At 41.7% G+C, this 24,549-nt stretch overlaps 1 protein-coding gene across 2 annotated transcripts in view; it reads right to left on the bottom strand.

Annotated features, from left to right (window-relative positions):
* The window catches only part of MED13L (mediator complex subunit 13L), a 288,194-nt gene extending 264,781 nt beyond the window's left edge, over positions 1-23,413 (bottom strand). For both annotated transcript variants that reach the window (XM_056131013.1, XM_056131014.1), the window contains exon 1: positions 23,256-23,413. In XM_056131013.1, the coding sequence (XP_055986988.1) occupies positions 23,256-23,327 (72 nt within the window). In that variant the 5' untranslated portion in view covers positions 23,328-23,413. The remainder of the gene's footprint in view (positions 1-23,255) is intronic.
* Between the last annotated feature and the right edge of the window lie 1,136 nt (positions 23,414-24,549).

Raw genomic sequence — 24,549 nt, 5'->3', positions numbered from 1 at the left:
CAGGGGATCATTATGTGAGGCTGGGGATTAAACACAGGTTGGTGCCTAACCCACGGTACTATTTCTCTATCCCTTGATTTTTTTATATTAAAAAGCATTTTGGCCTCTATCACCATCAGGCTTGGCCCAAACCTCCCCCCTTCCCCCCCCCAAAAAAAAAAACTAGTTTTTGTGATAGTTTTGTGAAGTGACCAATTTTTTGTTAGGTTTGTTTGGGGGGATCACACCCACAGCTTACTCCTGGCTCTGTACTCAGGAATCCCTTGATGGAGGTTGGGGGACCATGTGGGGCACTGGCAATTGAACTCAGGTCAGCCATCTACAAGGCAAGCACCTACCCCATGTACTGTCTCTTCAGTTCCCAAGTTTTGTTTTGTTTTGTTTTGTTCTTGGGGGGGGTGGGGTGTCTTTCTTTGAATTTGAGGGTAGAGTAGGAGTAAGGCTGTGTTGAAGCCTCAACTGGCAGTAGTTCAAGGGGACTATGCCGTGCCAGGGATGGAAGTTGGGTCTACTGAATGCACAACATGATCTCAGATTAACTTTCTTGTCAATTACCTGGATTTTTATCTTATCCCAGACATCAATCAAAACAAACGAAATTCCTAATTTTTCATTTTCCAAATGATTCCTCAATTTAAGATAAAAAGGTAAAAATCTATGTCAAGATATTTTAAGTTGGGTTATTACTCCAATAATCTGATTAAAAAAAAAACTTAAAAAACATAAACTATATTATTTATTCCATTAATCGGGTAAATTTATATGTTCCAGTGGTTTCTTTCATGCTTGCATACAGTATACACTGCTAAATGGCTCAGAAAAGAGATCAATGATGTCTAGAAGAGGAGAGAGAAGATCCCTGGAAGCTCTATGAGAAGTTAGACAGGTTTTAAAAAAGGAGGTAAAGTCACATGCATGATTTCCCATCAGTAACAGTACCATAACCCAGAGCACCTAAAAGAGCAGAGGGGGTGAAGGAGGTAGAGAGAAAAGTGTTTATCACTGAGGCAGACCGGCGGGCAGAAGGGAAACTGGGGACTGGTGGAGAGAAGTAGACGCTGGTAAAGGAACTGGTACCGAAACACTAAGCCTGAAACTCAACCAGGAATAATTCTTTAATTCACAGTGATTCATTAAAAAGTTTTTTTTTAAGATAGGTTTTTTAGAAAAGAGCATACAAAGCACTGACGGGAGTTCAGGCTCTAGAGTCAGGGACAGTCCCATCACCTGCTGGTTACTGTGGCTGGGTTAAGTTACTAAAAGACTTACTGCTTTTTTCTTCTGAAAAATACAAATAGTAGTGTTTACATGAAAACAAAAGTTTGTTTAAAGGCATAGGTGTAGCTGAAAAACCAAAAAAAAAATACCAATAATAATAGATAGAGGCTAGAGAGATAGTACAGCAGGTAGGGCACTCGACTTGCACGTGGCCAACCTGGGATCCCGGCATCCCTTACGGTCCCCCGAGCACTACCAAGAAGGAGCAGTTCCTGAGCACAGAGCCAGGAGTGACCCCATAGCAGCACTAGTGTGCTACCCTACCCCCAATCTGAAAAGGAGAAAAGTTCTTTTATAGATCATATGTTTTGAAAATTTTTAAACACAAAATATGTATAACTGTAGATATAAAAAAGATGCACATAATCTCATTCGAAATAAAAAAAACTCAAAGAGTTTGTTTTTTGCTGAGTGGCAAAAATTAATGTTTCACTATAGGACAGAAGGAGGACAGAAGAAACGGTTATTTACAAATCACCCCTTAAGAATTTACCAATAAATCTTTTAAATAATCTATAGCTATCACTATCATAATTTTATGGATAACTGCAGTTCACAGGGGGAAAAAAATCTTAATTTTTCTCACCACTGATGTCAAAAGCAACAGTACATACATTCAGGATACACTTTAAAAAATGATGAATGATGTGTGCCTGAATTTACTAACACAAAAAAAACTGAATCAATGTCAATGCAAAAAGGGCATATTACAAAAAATTCGGAAAACATCATCTATATGTAAAGATTTTTTTATTTAATCTTTTTTGTGAGGGGGAGGTGTTTGGGGCCACACCCAGTGATGCCCAGGGATAACTCCTGGCTCTACACTCAGGAATTACTCTTGGGGGTGGTCAGGGGACGACATGGGTGCGGGAGATCAAACCCAGGCTTGGCCACATGCAAGGCAAATGCTCTCCCTGCTGGATTATGGGCCCATGCCCTATTTACTTATTTCAGTTTTTCGCTACACCTACTCAGGGATCACTCCTGGCTGTGCTGAAGGCACCACACATGGCCCCAAAGATCAAATCAGGATCAGCCACATGCAAGGCAAACACCTTAACCAGGGTTGTTTGTTCGCATACACCCTGCGATGCTCAGGGGCTACTCCCAGTTCAGTTCCCAGGAGCTGCTCAGTGAGGCCTGAGGACCATGTGGTGCCAGGGAACAAACCCAGGTCACCCCGTACTTAATCAAAACTTTTTGAACACAAGTAATGATAAGCATAAAAACCAGGATAAAGTGGTCAGAGATAGAACAAAGAGCTGGAGCACATGCTTTGCCTGCAGGAGCCCCAGTTTGATCTCTGGCTCTCCATGATCCCTCAAGCACTGTACCGGGAGAAGGACACTGAGCACTACCAACCACCACCCAAAAAAAGTCAATTCTGCAGCAAGAAAAGAAGAAGAAAGAAATCATACTGCAGGATATCACAAAAGAATGTTTTCTTTCTTGATCTGAGTATTAGATATGTGAGCATTCATTATATTGTGATCCTTCCTACCTATGTATGATTTATGTATACTGTTTGCAGCTATTCAATAGCAAACAAATAACTTTAATACTACATATATGTATGGCACACGGTCACATGCAAAAGCGGGTAGGGAATGGAACGATTAAAAGTTTAACAAATAATGGGGGCTGGAGCAATAGCACAGCGGGTAGGGCGTTTGCCTTGCACGCAGCCGACCTAGGTTCGATTCCCAGCATCCCATGTGGTCCCCCGAGCACCACCAAGAGTAATTCCTGAGTGCATGGACCAGGTGTAACTCCTGTGCATTGCCAGTGTGACCCAAAAAGCAAAAAAAAAAAAAAAAAAAAGAGTTTAACAAATACTGACCTCCTCTCATGGGGCAGACTTTCTACATTTTCTGTTAGATTCTTTAATTCTGTTTGAATTTAAGACCAATTATATAATCTTTTTAGATTTATGGAAGATTCCTACCTATTAAAATTATGATTAAAAATTACAACCGCATGGAAAATGTTAGTACAGATGAACAAAGAATTTTATTTATACCATACTTATATCTACGTACAAAAAAAGTAAACATTTATGAGAAGAGCTGAGGGAAACCTGGTCTAATGGAGTGGCTGGACTGTAAATTTTTTTCGTTTTAATTTCTTGGAAATATCTTGATTTTCACTAGAACTGTCTCACTCTGAGACAAATTAAAGAAAAATGACAACTGCAAGCCAACTCTCCACCTTCAGGGAAGCCAAGTGAAAAAATCTACCCACATGGGAAGGTTGAATGAATTAGAGCCAATTGACAATGGATAGCACACGCTGTGCCAGTAAGTGCACTCAAAACAACTGGAGAGAATCCCCACCACACCAAGGAGATTACATCAAAAGGTTCTGAAGTGCATATGTACATTTAGGGCTTAAGTGAGAACTAGAGCTGCCAAGTAAAAGTGCAGCAGTGGGCACGGAAATTCCAGGGGGCACAAAAATTCCAGTGCTCCAGGAGCCTAGGAATGAGCTGGGAAAGGGGGCATGTACAGAGGAAGGAGTGGGCGTGGAGAAAGGGAAGGGAAAGGGAGTTTTTCCTCCAATCTGTGAGGTTAAAAAATGACAGGACAGAATAATTACACTCTCAATACGCGATAAAGAAAAGGTGTACCCTCGAAGTGCTAAGGAAACAAAAACTGGAATGATGGGCCAGAGCGATAATACTGCGGGTACTATCTTGAATGTGGCCGACTGCGAAGGTGGAGTCTAAAGCAGGTCAAGTAATAAAGGTGGAGAGAGAAAACCAACAGCTGAGAGGACACCCTCCACCTCTATTTTCTTCTGCTGGGTTGGGATGGGTTACTTGGAATGGGGATAACACGGAGCAGTGCTCAAGGGTTGCTCCCTGGCAGTTACCAGAGCTCACAGTTATTAGGGGCCAGGTGCCTGCAAGGGGCAAGGCTATGCCAAGGATCCAAACCAGCCCTCCTGCCTGCAAAGGTCACACTCCAGCCCTTCAACCAATCTTCCCAGCACCCTCACTTATCTGCTTTGTGCCCATTCCGATCATTAAAACTGGAGCATTTACCCTACCAAAATATTCTTTGTCCTACTGCCAACTGCCTTCCTAACCACCTCACATCTCCAAATACTCTTTCCACCTTTTTCTTCACCCCATCTTTTTCTTATAAATCTGTTTCTCAACTTGCCATCGCATCAAGTTTTCTTAAAACAGATCACAAAACACTAAGCTTTAAACTTTCTTTTCACAATCCCCTGGCAATTTGCTCTCTGTTCTCATGCATAATTTTTAAACTTTTTAAGTTCTGTGGAACTTATCCAACAAAAATATAGGTTCAGTGAGTACTTACATAGATACTCTGAATACTTACATGGATACTCTGATCAAAGCAAAAGTCTTCTGCTAACAACTATTGCTCATGGATATTGCCAACTGTTCCTCCCTGTTTTGAATACGCAAGAATATAAATGCCATAAAACCAAGAACATCTGTTTGCCATTTGATTCCTCTTATGACATACATAATAGGTCGCCAAGACCTGCAAATTCTACCTTCAAAAGAGTATTTGGATGTTTATTGAACAATTAGGGCTTCATTGAGAACCAGAGCTGCCAAGTAAAAGTGAAGCAGGGACAGAGTATTTTTATTCTTTTTTATTTTCTTTTTATATTTTTTAATATTTATAAATATTATTTATATTTTACTATATGCTAGTATTTACTGAATAAAATAGAATTTGAATCATTTCTACCTTTCCGACTGGCCCTACATGTCTCACTCCTGACTTCTCTAAGAGTCTTCTACCTTAGGCTTCTCTCTGACACAATCCACATTGCCCTGAATCCACAGGAGTTTTCTCTCTGAAAGAAAAATCTAACCACACCTTTATCCTAAAAACCCTTCAGGCATTCCTCTCTGCATAAAATATAAATTTCCAGCTCTTACTTGTCATCTACTCTGGCATCAAACATTCCCTTTCAGTGATCTCCTATCTATAAGAGTTTACACATTACAAAAGAGCTAAATAAATTTAATAAAGGACAACTAAGTTAAAGATGTCAAGAAATGTTGTTTATGATTATTTACTAGTCTATTATGCATGTAATTGCTTATGTAACTCACAAAGTCATTTCAATCATACACTTTTCCGAACCAAATCAAACTTACACAAAACTAATCACAGTTTGCTATTTATGTTAAAACTGAATTTAGATTATCTGAAATAGTTCAATTTTCAACTTGAAAATTAAAATGTAAGGTCCAGGAAATCTAAATCAATAGCTATTCTTCTGTTAATTTCTCAGTTTTCAGAAAAATTTTCAAGTCAATAATATGGGTTCTTAACAGCCTATCATACACTTACCATATAAGAAAGTTTGGCAATGGAAGGTACTCTGCAAAATAAATACCTACCTTAATCCCATTCATTTTCAGCTAAAATATTCTGACTTTATGATACAAACTATGAGAACAAGCAATTTATTCATCTAACCAAGTACATCATAAGTTTCCTAAAGGAAGCAAATACTCATTTCAAATCAAATTTATAAAATACACCTAAAGAAACCAGTTTATTAGCTTACACTTATCAAATATATAAATTCTCTGGAGAATCATTGCACTTTTTAATTAAATGTTATAGGATCTTGCAGACTCCAGAATAGCACCATCTGTCTGGGTTGCAAAGCTCAGTTTCACCAAGGTATCTCCAAATAGCAATAAAATATTTATATTTATATATGTATAATTTAGAGAAAACTCAGTCTACTTTGGATCAAGACAGGATTATACTTTGTATATAAACAAATACACTTAGAAAAAAATTTTTTTGCTTTTTTTTGGGGGGAGGTGTCACACCCAGTGATGCCCAGTGTTTACTCCTGGCTCTAAACTCAGGAATTACTCCTGGCAGTGCTTGGGGGACCATATGGGATGTGGGGAATTGAACCCAGATGGGCCATGTGCAAGGCAAATGCCCTACCCGCTGTGCTATCGCTCCGGCCCCTGAAAAATATTTTTAGTAACTTAAATTTTAGCTGAGAATTTGTATTTCAAGTAAATATTAGTAGCTAAAATACAGATTTATATTGAGCCTCGCATATGAAGGAACTGGCAGAGGAACCCATATGTGTGGGACCCGGGGCTGAGATCTCCAAGCCTGCTTGGATCAGGACTGGGCCTCCTCCACCCAGATCCCCCATTTTCCAGTAACCTGGCAGTCACACCCACAAACTGTCCCTGGCGCCATGCAATCCCATCAAGGACCAAGATCCAGAGACTATAAAACAAAGCTCCTGGAAGTGCTCGGTCGCATTTGTAGGCGCGAGACCTCTTACAGTCTAGTTCTCCCTCTCAGAGAATGCGGCAAGCTACCAAGAGTAACCTGCCCACATGGTAGAGCCTGGCAAGCGCCCCATGGTGTATTCGATATGCCAAAAACAGTAACAATAATGGATCTCATTCTCCTGACCCTGAAAGAGCATCCAATGTAGCACCATTGGGAAGGATGAGTAAAGAGAGGCTGCTAAAATCTCAGAGCTGGGGCAAATGGAGACATTACTGGCACCCGCTCAGGCAAATCGATGAACAACGGGATGACAGTGATACATATATATATGCAGGTTTTGATCTTCAACTGTTCAGATATTCAATAACTGGAAAGCTTAGAATTGTGACTCTTGCTCAGAATAAAAATGATGCATCTTTTTCTGAATCTCTAATATTACATCACTACACCTTTTGATAAAATTTCAATTCCTTTCCCTACTGTGAAATGTAGTTTAAAAACAATTTTAGGGGCTGGAGTGACAGCACAGCGGGTAGGACGTTTGCCTTGCAAGCGGCCGACCCGGGTTCGATTCCCAGCATCCCGGAATATGGTCCCCTGAGCATCACCAGGAGTAATTCCTAAGTGCAAAGCCAGGAGTAACCCCTGAGCATCACCGGTGTGACCCAAAAAAGAAAAAAATAAATAAATAAAAACAATTTTAAAAACAAGATATACAGGGGTCAGAGCACATAGAGCCTTTGCCTTGCAAATGGCCACCCTGGGTTCAATCTCCAGCATCCTATATGGTCCCAGAGCCCTGTCAGGAGAGATCCCTGAGCACAGAGAGATGAGTAAGACTTGAGCACCCGACAACAATAATAATAAATTTAATAAAAATTAAAAATAAAGTTATCCATTAATCTGAAGAATACAGAAACAAACTTGAGCAAAACCTCATTATATTCCCGAATTTAAAACAGAAATACTAGCCAATGAAATTTATCTAAACAACTACTTGAGTCACGCATCTCTGTATTAGTATAAAAGATCCTCTCCACTTCCCCTAACACAGAGTATGAAGGCAAACTACAATGAAGTAAAATCCTAAATACACAGGAGGGCTACTGTCCTAATCTTCAACTGTTGAAGAAATTTCTGAAAGGACACTTAGGGGACACTAAATGGCAGTCTCAAAAAAAAATCAACATTAAGTGGGCAAAGGAACCCTTAAAACACTGGAGCCAGAGAAATAGTACAGGGATGAAGGTGCTTGTTTTGCATGTGGTTGTGGCCATGGAGCTGATTTGAATAACCAACATCACATAGGGTCACCTGAACACCGCCAAACATGTCCCATATAACTGGGTGTGGCCTTCAAAAAATAACCTAAGAGATAATTCAACAGGATGCTTTTATCTAGGCCAAGGCTTTTCTTTAAAGTGTACTGATTCGTGAGGCCTGATGCACTGGGTGAGGTACCTGCTGAGTGGGATTCCACTTAGTCTATATACCACAATTTCTTTATACAATCTTCTAAGGATGGGTAGTTAGATCATTTCTGTCTGTGACGTTGAACAGTGCTGCAATGAAGATGTTTCTTTCAAATATTTTCATATTCTTCCTATAAATACCAGGAGAGGAGTTGTTCCAGTGGCAAAATCAGTTAACAAGTGGTACTTACACAGCAGAAAAATGCCAGAAGAAATATTACTGAGTCATATGCTCTAATTTTAGTATTTTAAGGAATCTCCAATTTTCCATAAAAGCTACATCAATTTACTTTCCCACCAGTAATATACAAGGACTCCTTCTCCACACCCTTGTCAAAACATGCTATATTTGGGTTATTTGCTTTTTTTAAAGTGTGTGAGTTATTTGTAGTTTTCTATATTCAAACCTTTGTGTGATTATGATATGAAAATATCTTCTCTTAGTAGATACCTTGTTGTTTTTGTGTTGGTTTCTTTAACTGCATAAAAGTCCCATTTATTTATTTTTACTTTTGTTTTACCAATTTGAGTCCCAAAGATATCTCTGTAGCTGATGCACATGAGTTCGTGGACTTTTGTCTACCTACTTTATAGTCTCAGGCTTAATACCCAAGTCTTTAACATACTGAGTTAATTTTCCACTGCTAAATTAATGATCTATTTTCATTTGTTTGCATGTAACCATCCTTTCTCCAAAACACGGTTTTGGCTGCAATGTCGCAAATTAACTGCACATCTATTCTAAATTTCTGAGCTTTTCGGTCTCATTCCATTGGTCTCTGTCTAATTTTTGTTCAAAAACCATATTGTTTTAATTACTTTTACTTTATAGTATTATGTAAAGGGAAGAGAGACCTCATTTTTCTTCTGTTTTTGTTGTTGTAATTTTTCATTAATGTATTAACTACCTGGGAATCTTTTGTTGCTTCATACAAATTTTAGAAGTTTCAGTTCTACTTCCTTGAAAAACATGGTTGAGATTTTGACAGGGACTGCACTGAATCCATAAAATGCTTTAGATAAATATGTCCATTTTAAGTGTTTATTCTTTCAATCTAAGGAACACAGGATATCTTTTCATTCCTGTGTCTTCTTCAATGTCTTTTAACAATCTCGTACAATATTAAGTGTAGTGGTCTTTTGCTTTCTTTGTAAGCTTACTCCCAAGTATTTTATCCTTTTTGATGAGATTATAAATAGAACCATTTTATTTCTCTTTCCTCTAATTTACTGCCTGTATACATAAATGCAACATTTTTGTGTATTGATTTCCTTTCTTGCCACTTTACTGTTTATTATTCCCAGTAATTTGGTACAGTCCTTGGAGTACTCCATGTATTACCTTGTCATCTACAAACAGTGTTAGTTTTGCTACTTCTCCAATCTGAATTCCTTTACATCTTTTTCTTGCTTATGCCTTTGGCCATGTTTTCCAAACAAAGTTGAATAAAAGTGATAAGAGTGAACATCCTATGGGCTGGAGAGATAGCACAGCAGTAGGGCACTTGCCTTGCATGAGGCCAACTCGGATTTGATCCCTGGCACCCCTGAGCCCTAAATGATGTGACTGATCAGCACAGAGCCAGAACTTAGCCCTAGCTATACTGCTAGGTATGGCTCCAAAACAAAAAAAGAAAAGCACTTGTAGCACTGTCCTCCCATTGTTCATCAATTTGCTTGAGCAGGCACAAGTAACGTCTCCACTGTGAGACTTGTTACTGTTTTTGGCATATTGAATACGTCACGGTTAGCTTGCCAGGCTTTGCTGTGGGGGGCGCGATACTCTCAGTAGCTTGCTGGGCTCTCCAAGAGGGGCAGAGGAGTCGAACCACCAGGGCTGGCCCTGGTTGGCTGCGTGCAAGGCAAGCGCCTTGCCACTGTGCTATAGCAGAGAGAGAGAGAGAGAGAGAGAGAGAGAGAGAGAGAGAGAGAGAGAGAGAGAGAGAGAAAGAGTAGCCTCATCTTATTCTTGATCTTAGGAGAAAAGTTTTCAGTTTCCACTATAAAGTATGATGTTAGCTATGACGTTAGATAGTCTTTATTATGCTGTAATATGCTCCTTCTTATCCAAATCTATTGTTTTTATAACAAATGGGTATTAAGATCTTGTCAAAAGCTTGTTCAATTACTTCAACAAATATATGATTTTTATCTTTCCTTTTGTTGATATGTTATATTACACTGGTTGATTTGCACATGCTGAACCATCCTGGCATTCCTGTACTGATTCTTACTAGATTTTGATGAATGACTCACTTAACATACTGTTGTAGAATTTTACCTGTCCACCAAAGCTTTTTTTCTTGGGGGTGGGGGGCTACCCACTTATCCCAAAGCTTTTCTTAATGATTACTTCCTTCTAGTACTCCAAAAACAGGCTTCAGAAACATTTTTTGATGTTGGCTAGACAGACAAAGACATATCACAACCTATATAATTCCACTCTCCCCAGTGAGAATTTGCTTTGATTCCCAGAAAATACAATTTAACTACCTTCCCAACTTAATTTGTCCCAATATCTGGTCTTGCCAATCAATGAACTACAAAGTTCCCTTCCACAGAAACTGCACTAAAAATGCCAAATCTCTAGACTCAGAACCTAAGAAGGAAACTAACCACCAAGAAAAAATTGTTAGCTAACATTACAATGGTTGTTTGCCAATAAATCAAAAATCAGAGCTTTTCCTGGCATTTTCACTCATGTCAGCAATGAATTATAGACTTCGGCAGTAATTTAGAACAAAAAGTAAAACTTATTGAGAATAAATTTCAAAGAACAATGACACTGACAAAGCAGCATCCTTTAAAGTTAAGATTTTCAGGGGCCCAGAGAGAGAGAGAACCAGTACAAGGGTTATGGTGCTTGCTCTGAAATGCAGGTGACACTGGTTCAATCCCTAGCACCACGTGTAGTCCCCCAGCATCACCAGGCTTCATCCTGAGCACAGACCCAAGAATAGCCCCTGAGCACTTCCACGTGGAACCCAAAAAAACTCCAAGAATAGCCCCTGAGCACTTCCACGTGGAACCCAAAAAAACTCCCCAAAAAAATTTATAAGAAAGATTTTCAGGCTAAGGAGATAATTCAAAGGGCTGGAGTGTATGCAAGAGTCCCAGGTCTGACCACCAGCAGTGCCTGGAGAAACCTCTGAGCAATGTCTAGTTCCTGAGCAACACTGGGCGTGCTGCCCCAGTAATTTTAATTTTAAAATTTTTTAATATATAAAATAAGACGGGATGGAAGACTAAACTGCTTCTAAACAATTCAGAAGGAAAAGGACCAAAAATTATTAGGGACTATGCCATCAGTATTTGAGTCCTAACAATATAGCTAATTTCTGAAGAACACTCTCATTTGAACAAAGGTATAGAGTAGTTAGTCCTGACATAACTACCTCAAAATTAGTTTTATAACTCTGTAGTGTACAACTAATGAAAGTGACATATGATCTACTTAAAACAAACATTAAATGAAAATAAAGATGAGTTACTGCAATAAGCATATTGAGTTTAAAATGCAAACATTTCAAGTAAGTTTTAAAATTAGGTTAATTTAGGTTCAAGCTCAATAAACATAATCTTTGAATTTAAAAAAATCACTCAAGCTACACAGAAGTGATCTCCACACATTCTCTTCACACTTATTCATTTCTTTATACTGTTACAGCCTTCATTTCTCAGAAGTGTCGTACTATTTTTCAGCGAGACCTCCATACCCTCGGTTCTTGATGTGTATCTTCCATCTCTCTCTGTCTCTCCATTACTATTGCTCCAAAATTTACAAATACAAATGAGACTCTCACTTTCTAAAAAAATTGCTTTCAGCACCAAAAATATGGTTCAAAGAACTGGAGCATCTATTCTGCATGCAGGAGCCTGGGTTTTAGCCCCCAGCACCCATGCCACGCCCATACCTGATTCCTCAGCACAGAGCCAAAAACAGTCCCTAGATAACACAGGGTGGGGGGCCCAAAAACAGAAACAAAACTTAATTCTAACAATCCTCAGCACACCTTTCAATTTCTGACCCTCCTCATTCCCACATCACTGACTGCTTCACAATCACTCTTGCTCCCTTCCTCCACCTATTATATTCTCTCTCTGGGCTGTCGAAAGTAATGATTTTAACTAAATAACAAGCTGAGGGTTAGGAATATAGTCTACACCGTAGTGAAGGTGCTGACATAGGTTCAATCCCCAGCAGTACACATGCCCAAGCCCCGTCAGTAGTGAACCCCGAGCACAGCACCAGGAGTAAATCTTGAGCATAGCTGGTGCAAGCAAATAGCAATAATGAGTAAGTGCCCAACTAGCAAACGTGCATTTCACTTCGTACCTCTGCCCTGTAAAGACCACAACTGTCTTTGAAAACCATCATCCTTCTTTATTTTATGTCAAATGACAACCTTATAGATTCATGAGTTAAATGTCTAAGTTCCATGAGAAACAATGTGAACTACATCTTAAATGCACAAAATTTAAAGAACAGACTACACCATCCAACAATTTTAAATTATCTATGTAAGAGAGCAATCCTAGAGAGGTTTCTTTGAAATACATTATTAAATGTTATATCACTTAACACACTTGTTTTTCCTCAATTCATTTCTCATAATAGTTTCTATATCATCTTGGATTACCTCCCACTTTTAGTTTCATATCCCATCTGCTCGTTTAAGATTCACGTCTGTCCAGTTTCTGAAATATTTGTCACTTTAGTCATTAGCATTTTGCGTAACATAGCACTTTTTTTAAAGTTCAGAACTGAATTATTTTAGAAAAATTATTTTAACATCACCATTTCTAAACCTACATTGGCCTAACCACACTTCAACTTTTTCACCTAACAAAGATCAGATTTCAATTAGTTCTTATACTGCTGCTTAAAGTAAGTCACAGCCAAGAGAAGTATTCTGGTAGGTGAATATTCTCAAGATCACAGAGAGTTGTCAACTAAGCATCCAAAGACTGTCCTCTCCATTCCTCTCCAACCAGCTCCATCTATAGAATACTTCAATATTCAATTTAAAATTCCCCTTCTGAGTTTTTCTGGCTAAAGTAGCCATCTGCCATAATGCTCCCCCCTTTGCACAGACCATATAGTACCTTAGACATTAAATAATACATTTAGGTATCAGATCTGTATCAGATCCTTGGGCGTTTTGCAAGCCAAAGTCAGATTTTAATTATGCTCGGTATATGCACACTATCTGAAAATTCATTACATATATCCTAAATTTCTCCAACAAAAAATTTGTATTTCTATAATACTAGTTAATTGGCTACCCTGCCCAATCTCACCCCTAATTCTTTTTTTTTCATGTCACCCCAGAAGTCCTCATTTACTACACAAAACAGCAAGTAGAAAAGTTTTTTCTCTGTGGGTGAGTGAAGGAAGAAGCTGAGGTAATAGCTAAAGGGAAAAAGAATACAAAATCTTTTCCTGAGGACATCACCAGAGCTAACACTACTCTCAGTGTTTTCATAAAGTGTATCAGCAAAGAGGAAGCATTAGTGGATCCCTGCTGGAGGGGAAGAAAAAACTGGCTTCAATCCTCAGGACAAAAGGACTGCTCTTTCCTTGGGGAGAAGGGGAGAAGAGAAGAGGAACTTCCCTCCCAACACTCTCCCCTAGACTCTCTTTTGGAGAGCAATTCTCTCCTGGGCCAAGAAGAGTGGAGCGCCTAGTCAGTCCTCACCCCCACTGTCAGTAATGAAAAGATTTTAGGGAGTAACAAAACAGTCAGAGGAAAGATGCTCCTGACCTTTGCGGAACAGAAAAAAATTAAGTTCATCCCCATAAAAATACTGCCATAAATAGCATTTGAATTCTAACCACCAACTGCAGCAAGAGAGCACAGGGTAGGTTTGTATGTGAAAACAAATTACAGAACAATTGTTCTAGTGTACTGGAATGCTGCAGAGCACCTACAAGTAAAATTCGAAACCGTGGAAAAAATTTAAGACACTTTTCCTAGTCAACATGACTACTTAAAAAAAAAAAAACTACATATGTGGTGTGTGTGTCAGGGGTCAGGGGAGGGAGGATTCCTTCCTTCAACAGGGGCTAAATAATATTTTTTAGATGTTGTCACATTATTCAAGTGGAATAAAGAAATTAGCCAGCAGTTGAGGACTAGTGTATACTTTATTCAAAACATAGTGGGGCTGTGACATGCATGTAAGACTAAAATGTGATTTAGTATTTAAGACAAAAAAAGATATTTATTAAGTGCTATTTCTGACAGTCCCTGAGACAAATCTCAAAATGTTAATAGAACTGCTATTTAAAGTTCAAAGAAGCACTCCAGAGCTGCCAAGGAGTTAATAGCTTAAACTACCAAACAAGAGCCCGAGTCCAATTTCCACTCTGAGCCAGTAGTCATAGCGCAGGATTGGTGCAGCAAAAACAACCAGTGTAGTAGCGATATACCATCAGCTGTGAATCATATACACAAATGGAAAATGACTAATCATATAAAGTTTTCAAGTTTTTCTTCTCAATCACGACTTACTTCTGAGGAAAACTGCAAGAACAATTTAATCTTCTGTTCTCCCTTCAAAAGTACAAATATAACTGCCATTTTGTTATTGCAACTTCCTGATTGGAACGGCAACCTGCCTACTCTAAACTTCAGCTATGATCTGCTAGAAGTCTCTTCCTATTAAAAAGCACTGATTATCTAAGTGGTTTCTTTAAAAGTCACTCAAAATGATTTTTCCATTAAGTTTACAGGAGAAACTAGAGTACAGAACCATTGTGGGTACCAACCTGATCTATGATTTTAAAAACTGGCTATAATTCAATTTTTTCTATTACCTGTTCTCTGCCTACTGCTTGAGGGAAGCAATCTTGTAACATATAAATCCTATCAATTGTTGAAGGTCCTATTTATTAATGTTATAGAAGATCCAGTCTTATAAAGTTGAAAAACTCCCTCCTATATAGCTTAAACAATAAAAATGAAGGAATTATAGGTCAAACCCCAAATGAAATTTCCAAAAGAAGTATAAAATGTCTAATAAAACAGAATCTACAGGTTGCCTACTACATTACAGAACCCTCACAAAAAACAATTTTAAAACTAATTGAATTTCTTTGAGGAATAAGCACACACCTCTTGATTAGTTCAAATTAGCTTCAATGAAGATTTTTCTGGAATTCACATTACCAAAGTATACTAAGTACTTTCTAGATAACATTCAGAAATTAGAGCTAAGCATATAAACTGGATCAGAAAAATAACTGTGATAAGGACCTAAATGAGAACTCACTTAAGGAATAAGATAAGAGACCAGCAGTCCAGTGAAGTTCATTAGTTTAACAAATGAGTACCTAACTCTGAGGAGAATGTAAGATAATTTAGACAGGGTCACTGCCCCACAGAAGCTCACTTGCTTATCAGAGATGCATAGGAGGAGGTATAGGACAGGAGCAAGAATGACAAGTTCTGCCTGTGGCAGTCAGGGAAACCTGCAAAAAGGAGACATTTGACCTACTTCAAAAATGAGGAAGATGGCGGTTGGAGAGACAGTACAGCACAAGGCCAACCAGGATTCGATCCCCAGCATCCCAAAGGATCTCCCAAACACCACCAAGCGAAAGTTCTGAGTGCAGAGCCAAGACTAACCCCTGAGGATGCCTGGAGTGGCCCAAAAACAATGTCAGGGAAGGAGGGAGCTAGTTATGAGTTAGATGTTTTCGAACCTTATTTATTCCCTTATTCCTTTAAGACATTAAAACCCGATGATGAGAATTGCAAATACAAAACGTTTTTACACCAATTATCTTTTTTTGGAATATCTTACTTATCAGCTCTCCGATCTATCATCTTTCCAATTTAATGAAATAATATAAGACTATTATAAAGAAGCTTCTTACGTGTTAGACAAAAGCATCTCCTCATAAAGTCATCCATTTGAGGGAGGGGGCGCTGGGGATTTGCTCGAGCGGGCCCAGTAACGTCTCCATTATGAGACTTGTTGTTACTGTGCTTTTTGGCATATCGAATACGTCATGGGTAGCTTGCCAGGCTTTGCCATGCGGGCAAGATACTCTCAGTAGCTTGCCGGGCTCTCCAAGAGGGGCACAGGAATTGAACCCGGGTCACCCGGGTCGGCCGCGTGCAAGGCAAACGCCCTACCTACTTGCGCTATCGCTCCAGCCCTTGAGACAAATAATTCCCACAAATTTAATTTTAACATCAATTACAAGTATATCCAATTAATGTAGTGATTTAATATAAATTAAGACTTGATTACAGTCAGTGGGCCAGAGTGACAGTACAGCAGTTAGGACACTTGCCTTGCACAGGGCTAACTGGGGTTCGATCCCCAGCATCCCAGAGGGTCCACCAGGAATGATTCCTGAGTGCAAAACCAGAAATAATCTCTGAGCACTAGTGGGTGTGGCCCCAAAACATGAAAACAAAAACAAAAAGGCTTGATTACATTAAAAAAAAATAAAAAGAAAGAAAAAAGACTGAGAAAACAAGAAACATTTATCTACAAGTTTATCTAATTCTTTTTCCCTTCCCACCTTTTTTTATTTTTTTAGAGGGGGGGCTTGGGGCCACACAAAGGGTGGTATTAGCTTGAGCTGTTCCCTGACAAGATGTTCCTTCAAGAGACCAGGAGAAAGCAAGGAGTTGGCTCCAGCACTTTAAGCCATTTTCCTGTCCCACCTTTTCCGTTTTTTAAGTTAGAGTTAACAAACTTAAACTACGCAAAATAAAAACACAAATGGCATCAACTCAGGAGGTTCCTTTAATGGAATTTCACTGTGCTGGAGAAAGTATAATATAAGAAAGCTGACAATCAGGATTCTGTGTTATTTCAGAAGTAGAAATAGAGTTTTATAAGATTCTACCACAATTAATTTTAAATCAGAAAATAAACATTCAGGCATACACATCATAAATCACTGCATGGAAATGGCTATGAAATAATACTTTCCTATGGATACAATTTATTCTTCTAATTCTCATCTATAAAGAACGGGGCAAAGGTTACTTAGGAGAAAAAAAAAACTTGATTCCAAACTAAAACATTAATATGAACATAGGTTATGAAGGAGTCCCTAAAAGACTTCTTACAACCAATTTATGAAGACAGAACCCTACACAATACTAACAATGCTTTTTAAAATTAAATAATAAAAATATTGCAGAGTAGGAGAACTGGCCCTGGAATAAACACCAATAAACACTTAAACAGAATTTAAAATAATTTTGTATCAATTAAAGTGAAGATAGAAAACTATGCAGACGTACGTAAATGACTTTATATTAAACAAAACTTGGGCAAGCATGCCTATTTCACTCATGTATATGTGCCTGAATTCATAATTCTTTGTTTATGTTAATATTTACCAAGATTAATGAAAAAGCACATCCCTTATGTAATGAAGGGAATTCCCCAAACAGAACAAAGCTAACACCCTCAAATCTTTCAAATAAACAATGAAATCATATACTTTAAGAAAAAATTATCTGGACAGGATCAAAAAGAAGTTAAATGACTCATCAGCAGGAGAATGTCCTAAATTCTAAGGACACATTACAAATATTGATTAATCCCAAAACTCTAAGGAAATTCTATGAAACAAATGAGAAACGTGTGTGTGTGTGTGTGTGTGTGTGTGTGTGTGTGTGTTTTAAGTATACAGCACATTTTTAGGCTAATTACTTCACTATGCAATTGCATTAAGGGCAATTTTTATATGTTTATATGTTTATAAAACAAAACAGAAATCCTAATGACAAATACCTACACAATATATTTTAATCAAATGATATTAATTGCAATGCTGCAGAAATCCTTTCTCCACTTCTAATAAATGGTTGTGATGCACAATTTAGTGCACCCAACATCCAACCACTTATTCTCATAAACTTTGTCTAGTCTCCACACTAGCTAGCTTCTACAAAATAAATGTTATCATTCACTTTTAGAAAAATAAATCAGTGCCTTCTATTACGAATTTAAAAGAGGCAGAGATGATATGATGGCAGAGCTGGTGGCAGTGGTGGTGTTATGGCTCTCACTGTCACTTTGCATGCTGCTAGGACTGAACCCAGGTCTCACCCAAGCCAGGCAGGAGCTCTGTCATGAAGCTACACTCTGGATTCTATTAGAAGATTCTATCAAGACTAAACTATTTCAGGAAAGAATCTTTTCTATCTTTAAGTAAAACTTGGGAGATACCCGAATTAATTGTTCACTTAAAAAAATTCAGATAGTCTCATTACTATCTACAATGAGATAGTTTAACCTCAATTTTAATTAATTTGACCAATATCACTATACAACAGAGTTATCTTTTGTAAATGGTTATAACTTATAGCACATAGTACAAATTAGTTACAGGGTATTTATTAACCTCAAGAGCAGAAGAGATATCTTGAAGTATGAGCTGAATACAATTAATTCACAATTAAACAAGGCTGAATTATCCAGTGAACAAAAAAGATGAATCAATTTTTCCATCCTTAATTAATAAAATCCACAACTAGATTACCTAAAGAAATGCTTAAGAGATTTGTTTCCCCAAAATAAATATTAATCCTGGAACAATGACCAAAATGCTTCAGAGAAAAATGATAAGCTATATAAATACTTGGCATAAACTAAGCAAATTCATATTGTCCTAAGGCATTCCCCTGCTTTTATTCTCACAAGGAAGAAACACCCCAATCTAACTTCCTCTAATAAGCACCTCAAGCAATAACACAGTAACATATTTTGTAGCATACAAGTCTTAGGTACATTATTTTCTCTTTAAAATTATGAACTCATCACACTTACAAATGGCTCTTTTAAACAGTCCAGTAAACTGCAACACTATGTCTTAAATTGCTGTCTATTATGTACTTAAAAATATTTACTAGCAATTGGAGGTTAATATGGCAACTATTACAGGGTGGCAATTATTGCTATTAAACATATATAAATACTTTAACACCATGTGCTAGTAACAACAAAATGCTCAACAAAAATACATATCTGCAAATTATAAATATTTTCATTAAAGAAAATGAACCATTAAGAAAAAGATTTCAATGTAAATACTAAAATAGGAAATTGGAATGAAAAAGATATCCCGTGTATTTTGGCACTTGAGATGATAGAAAAACCATTCTCATTTTCAACTGGTAGTCTTCTTCATTTGATTTTGACTCTAAGAATAGAGCTAGAAGTTTCTGCATTTAAAACTATCTCTCCTTTCTGCAAAAAAAAAAATGTAATCTCTTAAGAAAAAAAAAGTCAGTGGAGTTCATGCCCAATTCAATCAGCTGATCAGTGGCTGAATAAATAGCAGTACTCCTACATTAAAAAAAAAGTCAAAAACAGATTACCTTAAAATTACACAACAAGTTTTGTTTCAAATATGGAAGTAATGGTCCTTAATAAGAATTAAGCACTAATGTATGTATGTATCTGAAATAAGGGAGGAGGAATATGTTATCACAGGATTACCCAATAGGAAGAGTTTAAGCAAACAAAACAACATGAATGTGGAGCAAGAATTAGATCACCTTATGTCAAAAAGGACACGCTTAAATCTAATACCAAAGATTTAGATCCCATTATATCAAAAAGTACATGCTTAAATCTAATTCCTAAGAATTAGATCACCTTATGTCCAAAAGCACTTGCTTAAATCTAGTTAAAAGGTACAAAATCACTCACTATCATCTCAATAGAGAAGCAAAACTAGTGATATACTTACATCTGGAAAACATGTTTTCTCACAAAAGTGAGTTGTCATACCGTAGGGTGTACTGTTACTTTCCCAAAAAGGCAAACTTAACTCACTTAACTATATTCTGGTTGACTGAATACACAACAAGAGTCTCCTAGAAATGTGATGGACAGTCTGAGAAAATAGTTTTGAGTCACAAAGGCAGTCAGGCAGGTACTTACGCAGCAGCTACCAAACTCTCAGAATAGTCAAGACTAAGCAACACATACAACGGCCAACATCATATATACACACAAAGGCATTTTCACGTGATAGGAAATCAGGACAGGGTGACAGAGAACTTAGGAAAATTGATGCCTTGCAGTTGAAAACCAGCAAGCAAACAGACAAACAAACAAAACCAGCAAAAGACTAACAAAAATCTTAAGACACTGATTGCACAATAAACTTTTGCTAAGCCATAATGAACACCTCAAGGTAATAAAGTGGGTGGGTCATTAGTGTGGCACAGAACTTTAATCTCTAGGTTTATACTTCAATGACATTAGTGAGTATCTAAGCAAATTCTTATTCACAGTACTTCTCTCCGCTCAGAATAACTACAGGCTGAAAACATCTATGTTCTACAGCCCCATCATCACTATTTGCTATTATTATTAAACACAAAGCTCTCATACGCTTTATTTTGAATAGATGGTTTTTATCTCCTTTGAAATTAAGCATTCCACACAATGATTAGGCATGAAGATAAACTTAGGCAACATTTTTATATTCTGGGATGCTGCTATACTTAAGTCAAGAAAATCTTAATATAAAATTACATTGAAAATAATCAACACCTTTTTTAACCCATTAGTCGTTTATGAAATATGAGCACCTTATCCACCCTCCACACAGCCAAAGAAAATGAATGAACCTATACATTTCTACAAGTCAAAGTTGCTACTAAAGATCACTCTTTTTTTTCATTTTTATTACAGTTTAGGTAACAAAGATCATTCTACTTTTGTAAGTATATCAAAGAATCAACACTGGCTTAAATTGACTTAAGAGAGAGATTTAAAAGAGCAAACCTTTACAAGCGCAAAATTCTGTCCTAGAAAAACCTCTTCTCCCAAAATCTCAAACACCCCTGTAACACTGTCATCCTGACTTTTAAGCTTAAAATAAACAAAAAATAAATTACATACTTCAAAGACTGGACACACGGATAAAGCACTTTCGGTTGTCTACAAAACCTGCTGTATATAAATTAGCCACATATACACAAGCCATTACCAGTCAGCATGATATATGGTAATTTGGAGGATTTCTCCTCACTAATATTGGTCTACTTGGTTATTTTAATTACCTATTAAAGTGTCAATGTGGTCACCAGCCGCCAAACAAAAACCATCTTAAATATCCCTTAATCAATATGTTTGCTAATCTATGAAACTCCCTGAACCTGACTAATAATAAATGACAGACAGAGAGGAGAAAAGAGAAGACAGAATGACTTAATTCCCACATATCAGGAGATCAAGGGGAAATTATCACAATACTAAGAGAAAGAATGGCAACTTATAATTGACGTTTAAACATCTGAACTAAAACGCTGGAAGGAAAAACAATATGACTTAATCTTACCATAGTAAAAGCACAGATGCTATGTAATTCATCCTTTGTAGGTAAAAAAAAAAAAATCACGTTTTGATTTTTTATCCCTATAGATAATTAGACATATTTAATAAAATAACACTTCCACTTGAAAAGTTGGCAAGAATTTGTATTTCTCCGCTAGTCTCAAAGAAAGCAAGCATCTATGCTACCCATAATTAAATGTAACTAATTACAATTTGAACACTAAATTATTTATCCAGTGTAAACAAGGATTAAGAGGAAATAATGCCTCTATCTTCAACAGAGGTTGCAGAAAATAGTTTTTAAAATGCATGTTTTTGGAAAAGCAGTCTCCCCCCCCCCCGAAAAAAAAGGGTGCACAACTTAAAATAAGTTGGGCTTTTTAAAGACTGAATTAAACAAACCGTGCAGCCAATTTTCCAATTATATTCTACGCTTGAAACATAATTGCCTTACATCTGTTTACAAATCTTTGCTCAATATTTAAACAAATTCGTAGTCTCCCGGGCACATAGCTATACATACAGTAACTCATGCACAAAGCACATATTTAAAGACCACGCACTGCAATTATTAGCCTAAACGCCAGGTTTAACAACGGGAATGTTTTCAGAGCGAGGTAATACGACCCAATAAAAAGCAAAGATGGCATTTACCACCAAATGTCACCGCCCCCGCCAGGAAAAAGGAAAGAAGGGGAGAGAGGGTGGGGGGGTGAGAAAAGCGAGAGAGAGAGAGAGAGAGAGAGAGAGAGAGAGAGAGAGAGAGGGAGGGAGGGAGAGAGAGAGAGAGTCGCTGCAGCCCTGGACGTCTTCAATTTCCACGCCTCTAAGCCGCGCGGCCGGGCGCCGGGCCTGCGGGAGAACAATTGACACCCCGAGCCAGCCGCGCCGGGCGGCGAGGCCGGCGACCGGGATCCCCAGCAAAAGTTGTCAATTACCGGAGCGAGGCCGCGAGCGCGCGAGCCGGCGCGGCCCGGGCAGCTGAAAGGGACGTGGTCCGACCGCCCCGCTTGTTGCTTTTGTGTGCGTGTGCGTCTGTGTGTGCATGTGCGTGTGTGTGCATCCGTCGCGGCTGGGAGCGAGAAACACAGTTTGGAGCCAGCAGGCAAGCGGCGGAGCGGAGGTCGCGGGGGCCGCCGCCGCCGCCTCGCGGTGCAAAGGGCTCGGGGCCGAGCGCGGCCCGGGCGTCCGCGCAGTGTTTACCGCCGCCCGAGCGCCGGGCCGCCGGCACCCTTCGCCCCACACAATCGCGGCCGTCCGGGCGAGCGTGCTCGGGCGGAATCGCAGGTGTCAGGATGGAATTTTTAAAGGGGAAGGGGAGAAAGGAAGAAGGGGGGGACAATGTTTGCCGCCCCCCAGAAGGCGGGCGAGGCGAAGCGAAGCCAAGCCAAGCGCGGGGCGCGGAGGGGGCTGCGGAGGGGGCCGGCAGCGCCCGGCAGCGCCTTCCCACAGGAGGGGGGCCGGGCCGGGCCGGGCCGGGGCCGGGGGGCGGGGAGCGAGCGGGCTGCGATCCCGCGGGCGCGGCGGGGTGGGGGTGGGCGTTGGAAGTGCGACCCAGAATCCGCAGCTCGCAGACTCGCACATGCAAATTCCACGGCGAGCGGCGGCGGCGGCGGCGGCCGCGGCTCACAAATGATTTTTTAAAGAGCCAAATAAACACTGGCCGGGGTCCAAGGCGGGGGGGAGACGGTCCAGAAAGGAGGGGCGGGGCGGGGGAGGCGGGGGGCACGGCGGCGGGGGGAGAGGCGAGGGAGGGGCGAAGTCCCGGCGGCGGGAGGAGAAAGTTGGAGCCCCCTCCCCGGCCCCTCGCACACACTCACACTCGCACCCGCGCGCGCGCGCACCCCCGCGGCCCCGCGCGCGCCGCCCCCGCCCCGCCGCGCCGCGCCGCGCCGCGCCGGCGACTCACCAGCGAGAAGAGGTTCGAGTGACAATCCTCCAGGCTCGCCCCGTTCGCCGCCCAGTTCGCCGCCGCAGTCATGATCCTCCGCGAGCCCGGCCGCCAGAGCGGGGCATGTCGGAGCGGGGCGTCCGAGGCGAGGCCGGGCCGGGCGGCGGCGCGTCGCCGGGGCGCGCGGGGCGGCCGCGCCGCCGCCGCCGGGGGAGGGCGCGAGGGCCGCCGGCCGGGCGGGCGGCGCGAGGAGGAGGCGCCGCGGCGGCGGCGGCGGCGGCGGCTCCGGCGGCGGCTCCGGCGGCGGCGGCGGCGGCGCGCCGGGGGCGGCGGGCCCGGGCGCGGGCGCGGGCGCGGGCGCGGGCGCGGGCCGGGGGGGGGCTCCCCGCGGCGGCCGCGCGGCTCCGGCCGGCTCCCGCGGCGCCCGCGGCTCGGGCGGCGGCGGCGGCGGCGGCGGGGGGCGCTGTCCGCGCGGCCCGGCGCCCTCCCCCGCCTGGCGGGGCCGCCGCTGCCTCCCGGCCGGCCGCCGCCTCCGCCTTCGCTGCGCCTCAGCCGCCGCCGCCGCCGCCGCCTTGTTTATCTCCAGCCGCCGAGTCCCCTCGGCCCCCGCCGGCGCGCGAGGAGAGGCGAGCCCCGGAGCCGCCGCCTCGGAGCCGCCGCCGCCGCCGCGGAGCGCGAACTCGCGAAGGGGGGGGTGCGGACGGAGCCAGCGGGCGACCCCGGCAGCCGAGCGACGTCCCCTCCTTCCTCTTCCTCCCCCACCCCCCCCCTCCTCCCCAGTCAGCCTCGCTTCTCCCTCCCTGGCTCGCTCGCTCTGACAGCAATGGCGGCCGCCGACCGCGGCTCGGCCCGCCATTGGCCGGCGGCGCGTCACGTGACGGGCGCCGGCCCGCGGGGGGGCGGGGGCGGCCGGGGGAGGGGCCGGCGCGGCGGCGGCGGCGGCGGCGGCGGCTCGCGGGCGGCGCTGCTGAGCCGAGCGCGGCTGGCTTCTCGGGCCGGGAGCGGCAGAGAAAGGAGTGCGGGCGGGCGGCGGGCGGGCGGCGTGGCCGCGGCCGGGTGGGGGCTGCCCCGCGTGGGCGCCGCGCCGAGCCCGGGGCACGCCCGTGGCGGCCGCGCCCGAGGCTCTCGCTCGCGTGGCCCCCGCGCCGCCGCCGCCGCCGCCGCCGCCCCCGGGGTCGCCCGGGCCGGCTGGCGGGGCGCGAGGGGGCTCGCGGGGGCCGGGCGGCGGGGCCGAGCGCTCGGGGGAGTGACTCCTCGAGGTCTCGCCCGGCCGGCAGCCCCTCGAGGGGAGAAAACTGCAGCACAAAGAGAT

Source organism: Sorex fumeus, unplaced genomic scaffold (assembly GCF_029834395.1).
Source record: "Sorex fumeus unplaced genomic scaffold, SorFum_2.1 ptg000083l, whole genome shotgun sequence".
NCBI classification, from domain to species: domain Eukaryota; kingdom Metazoa; phylum Chordata; class Mammalia; order Eulipotyphla; family Soricidae; genus Sorex; species Sorex fumeus.
The sequence above is the reverse complement of the archived record's forward strand: the minus strand, read 5'-3'. Positions and strand labels throughout refer to the sequence as shown.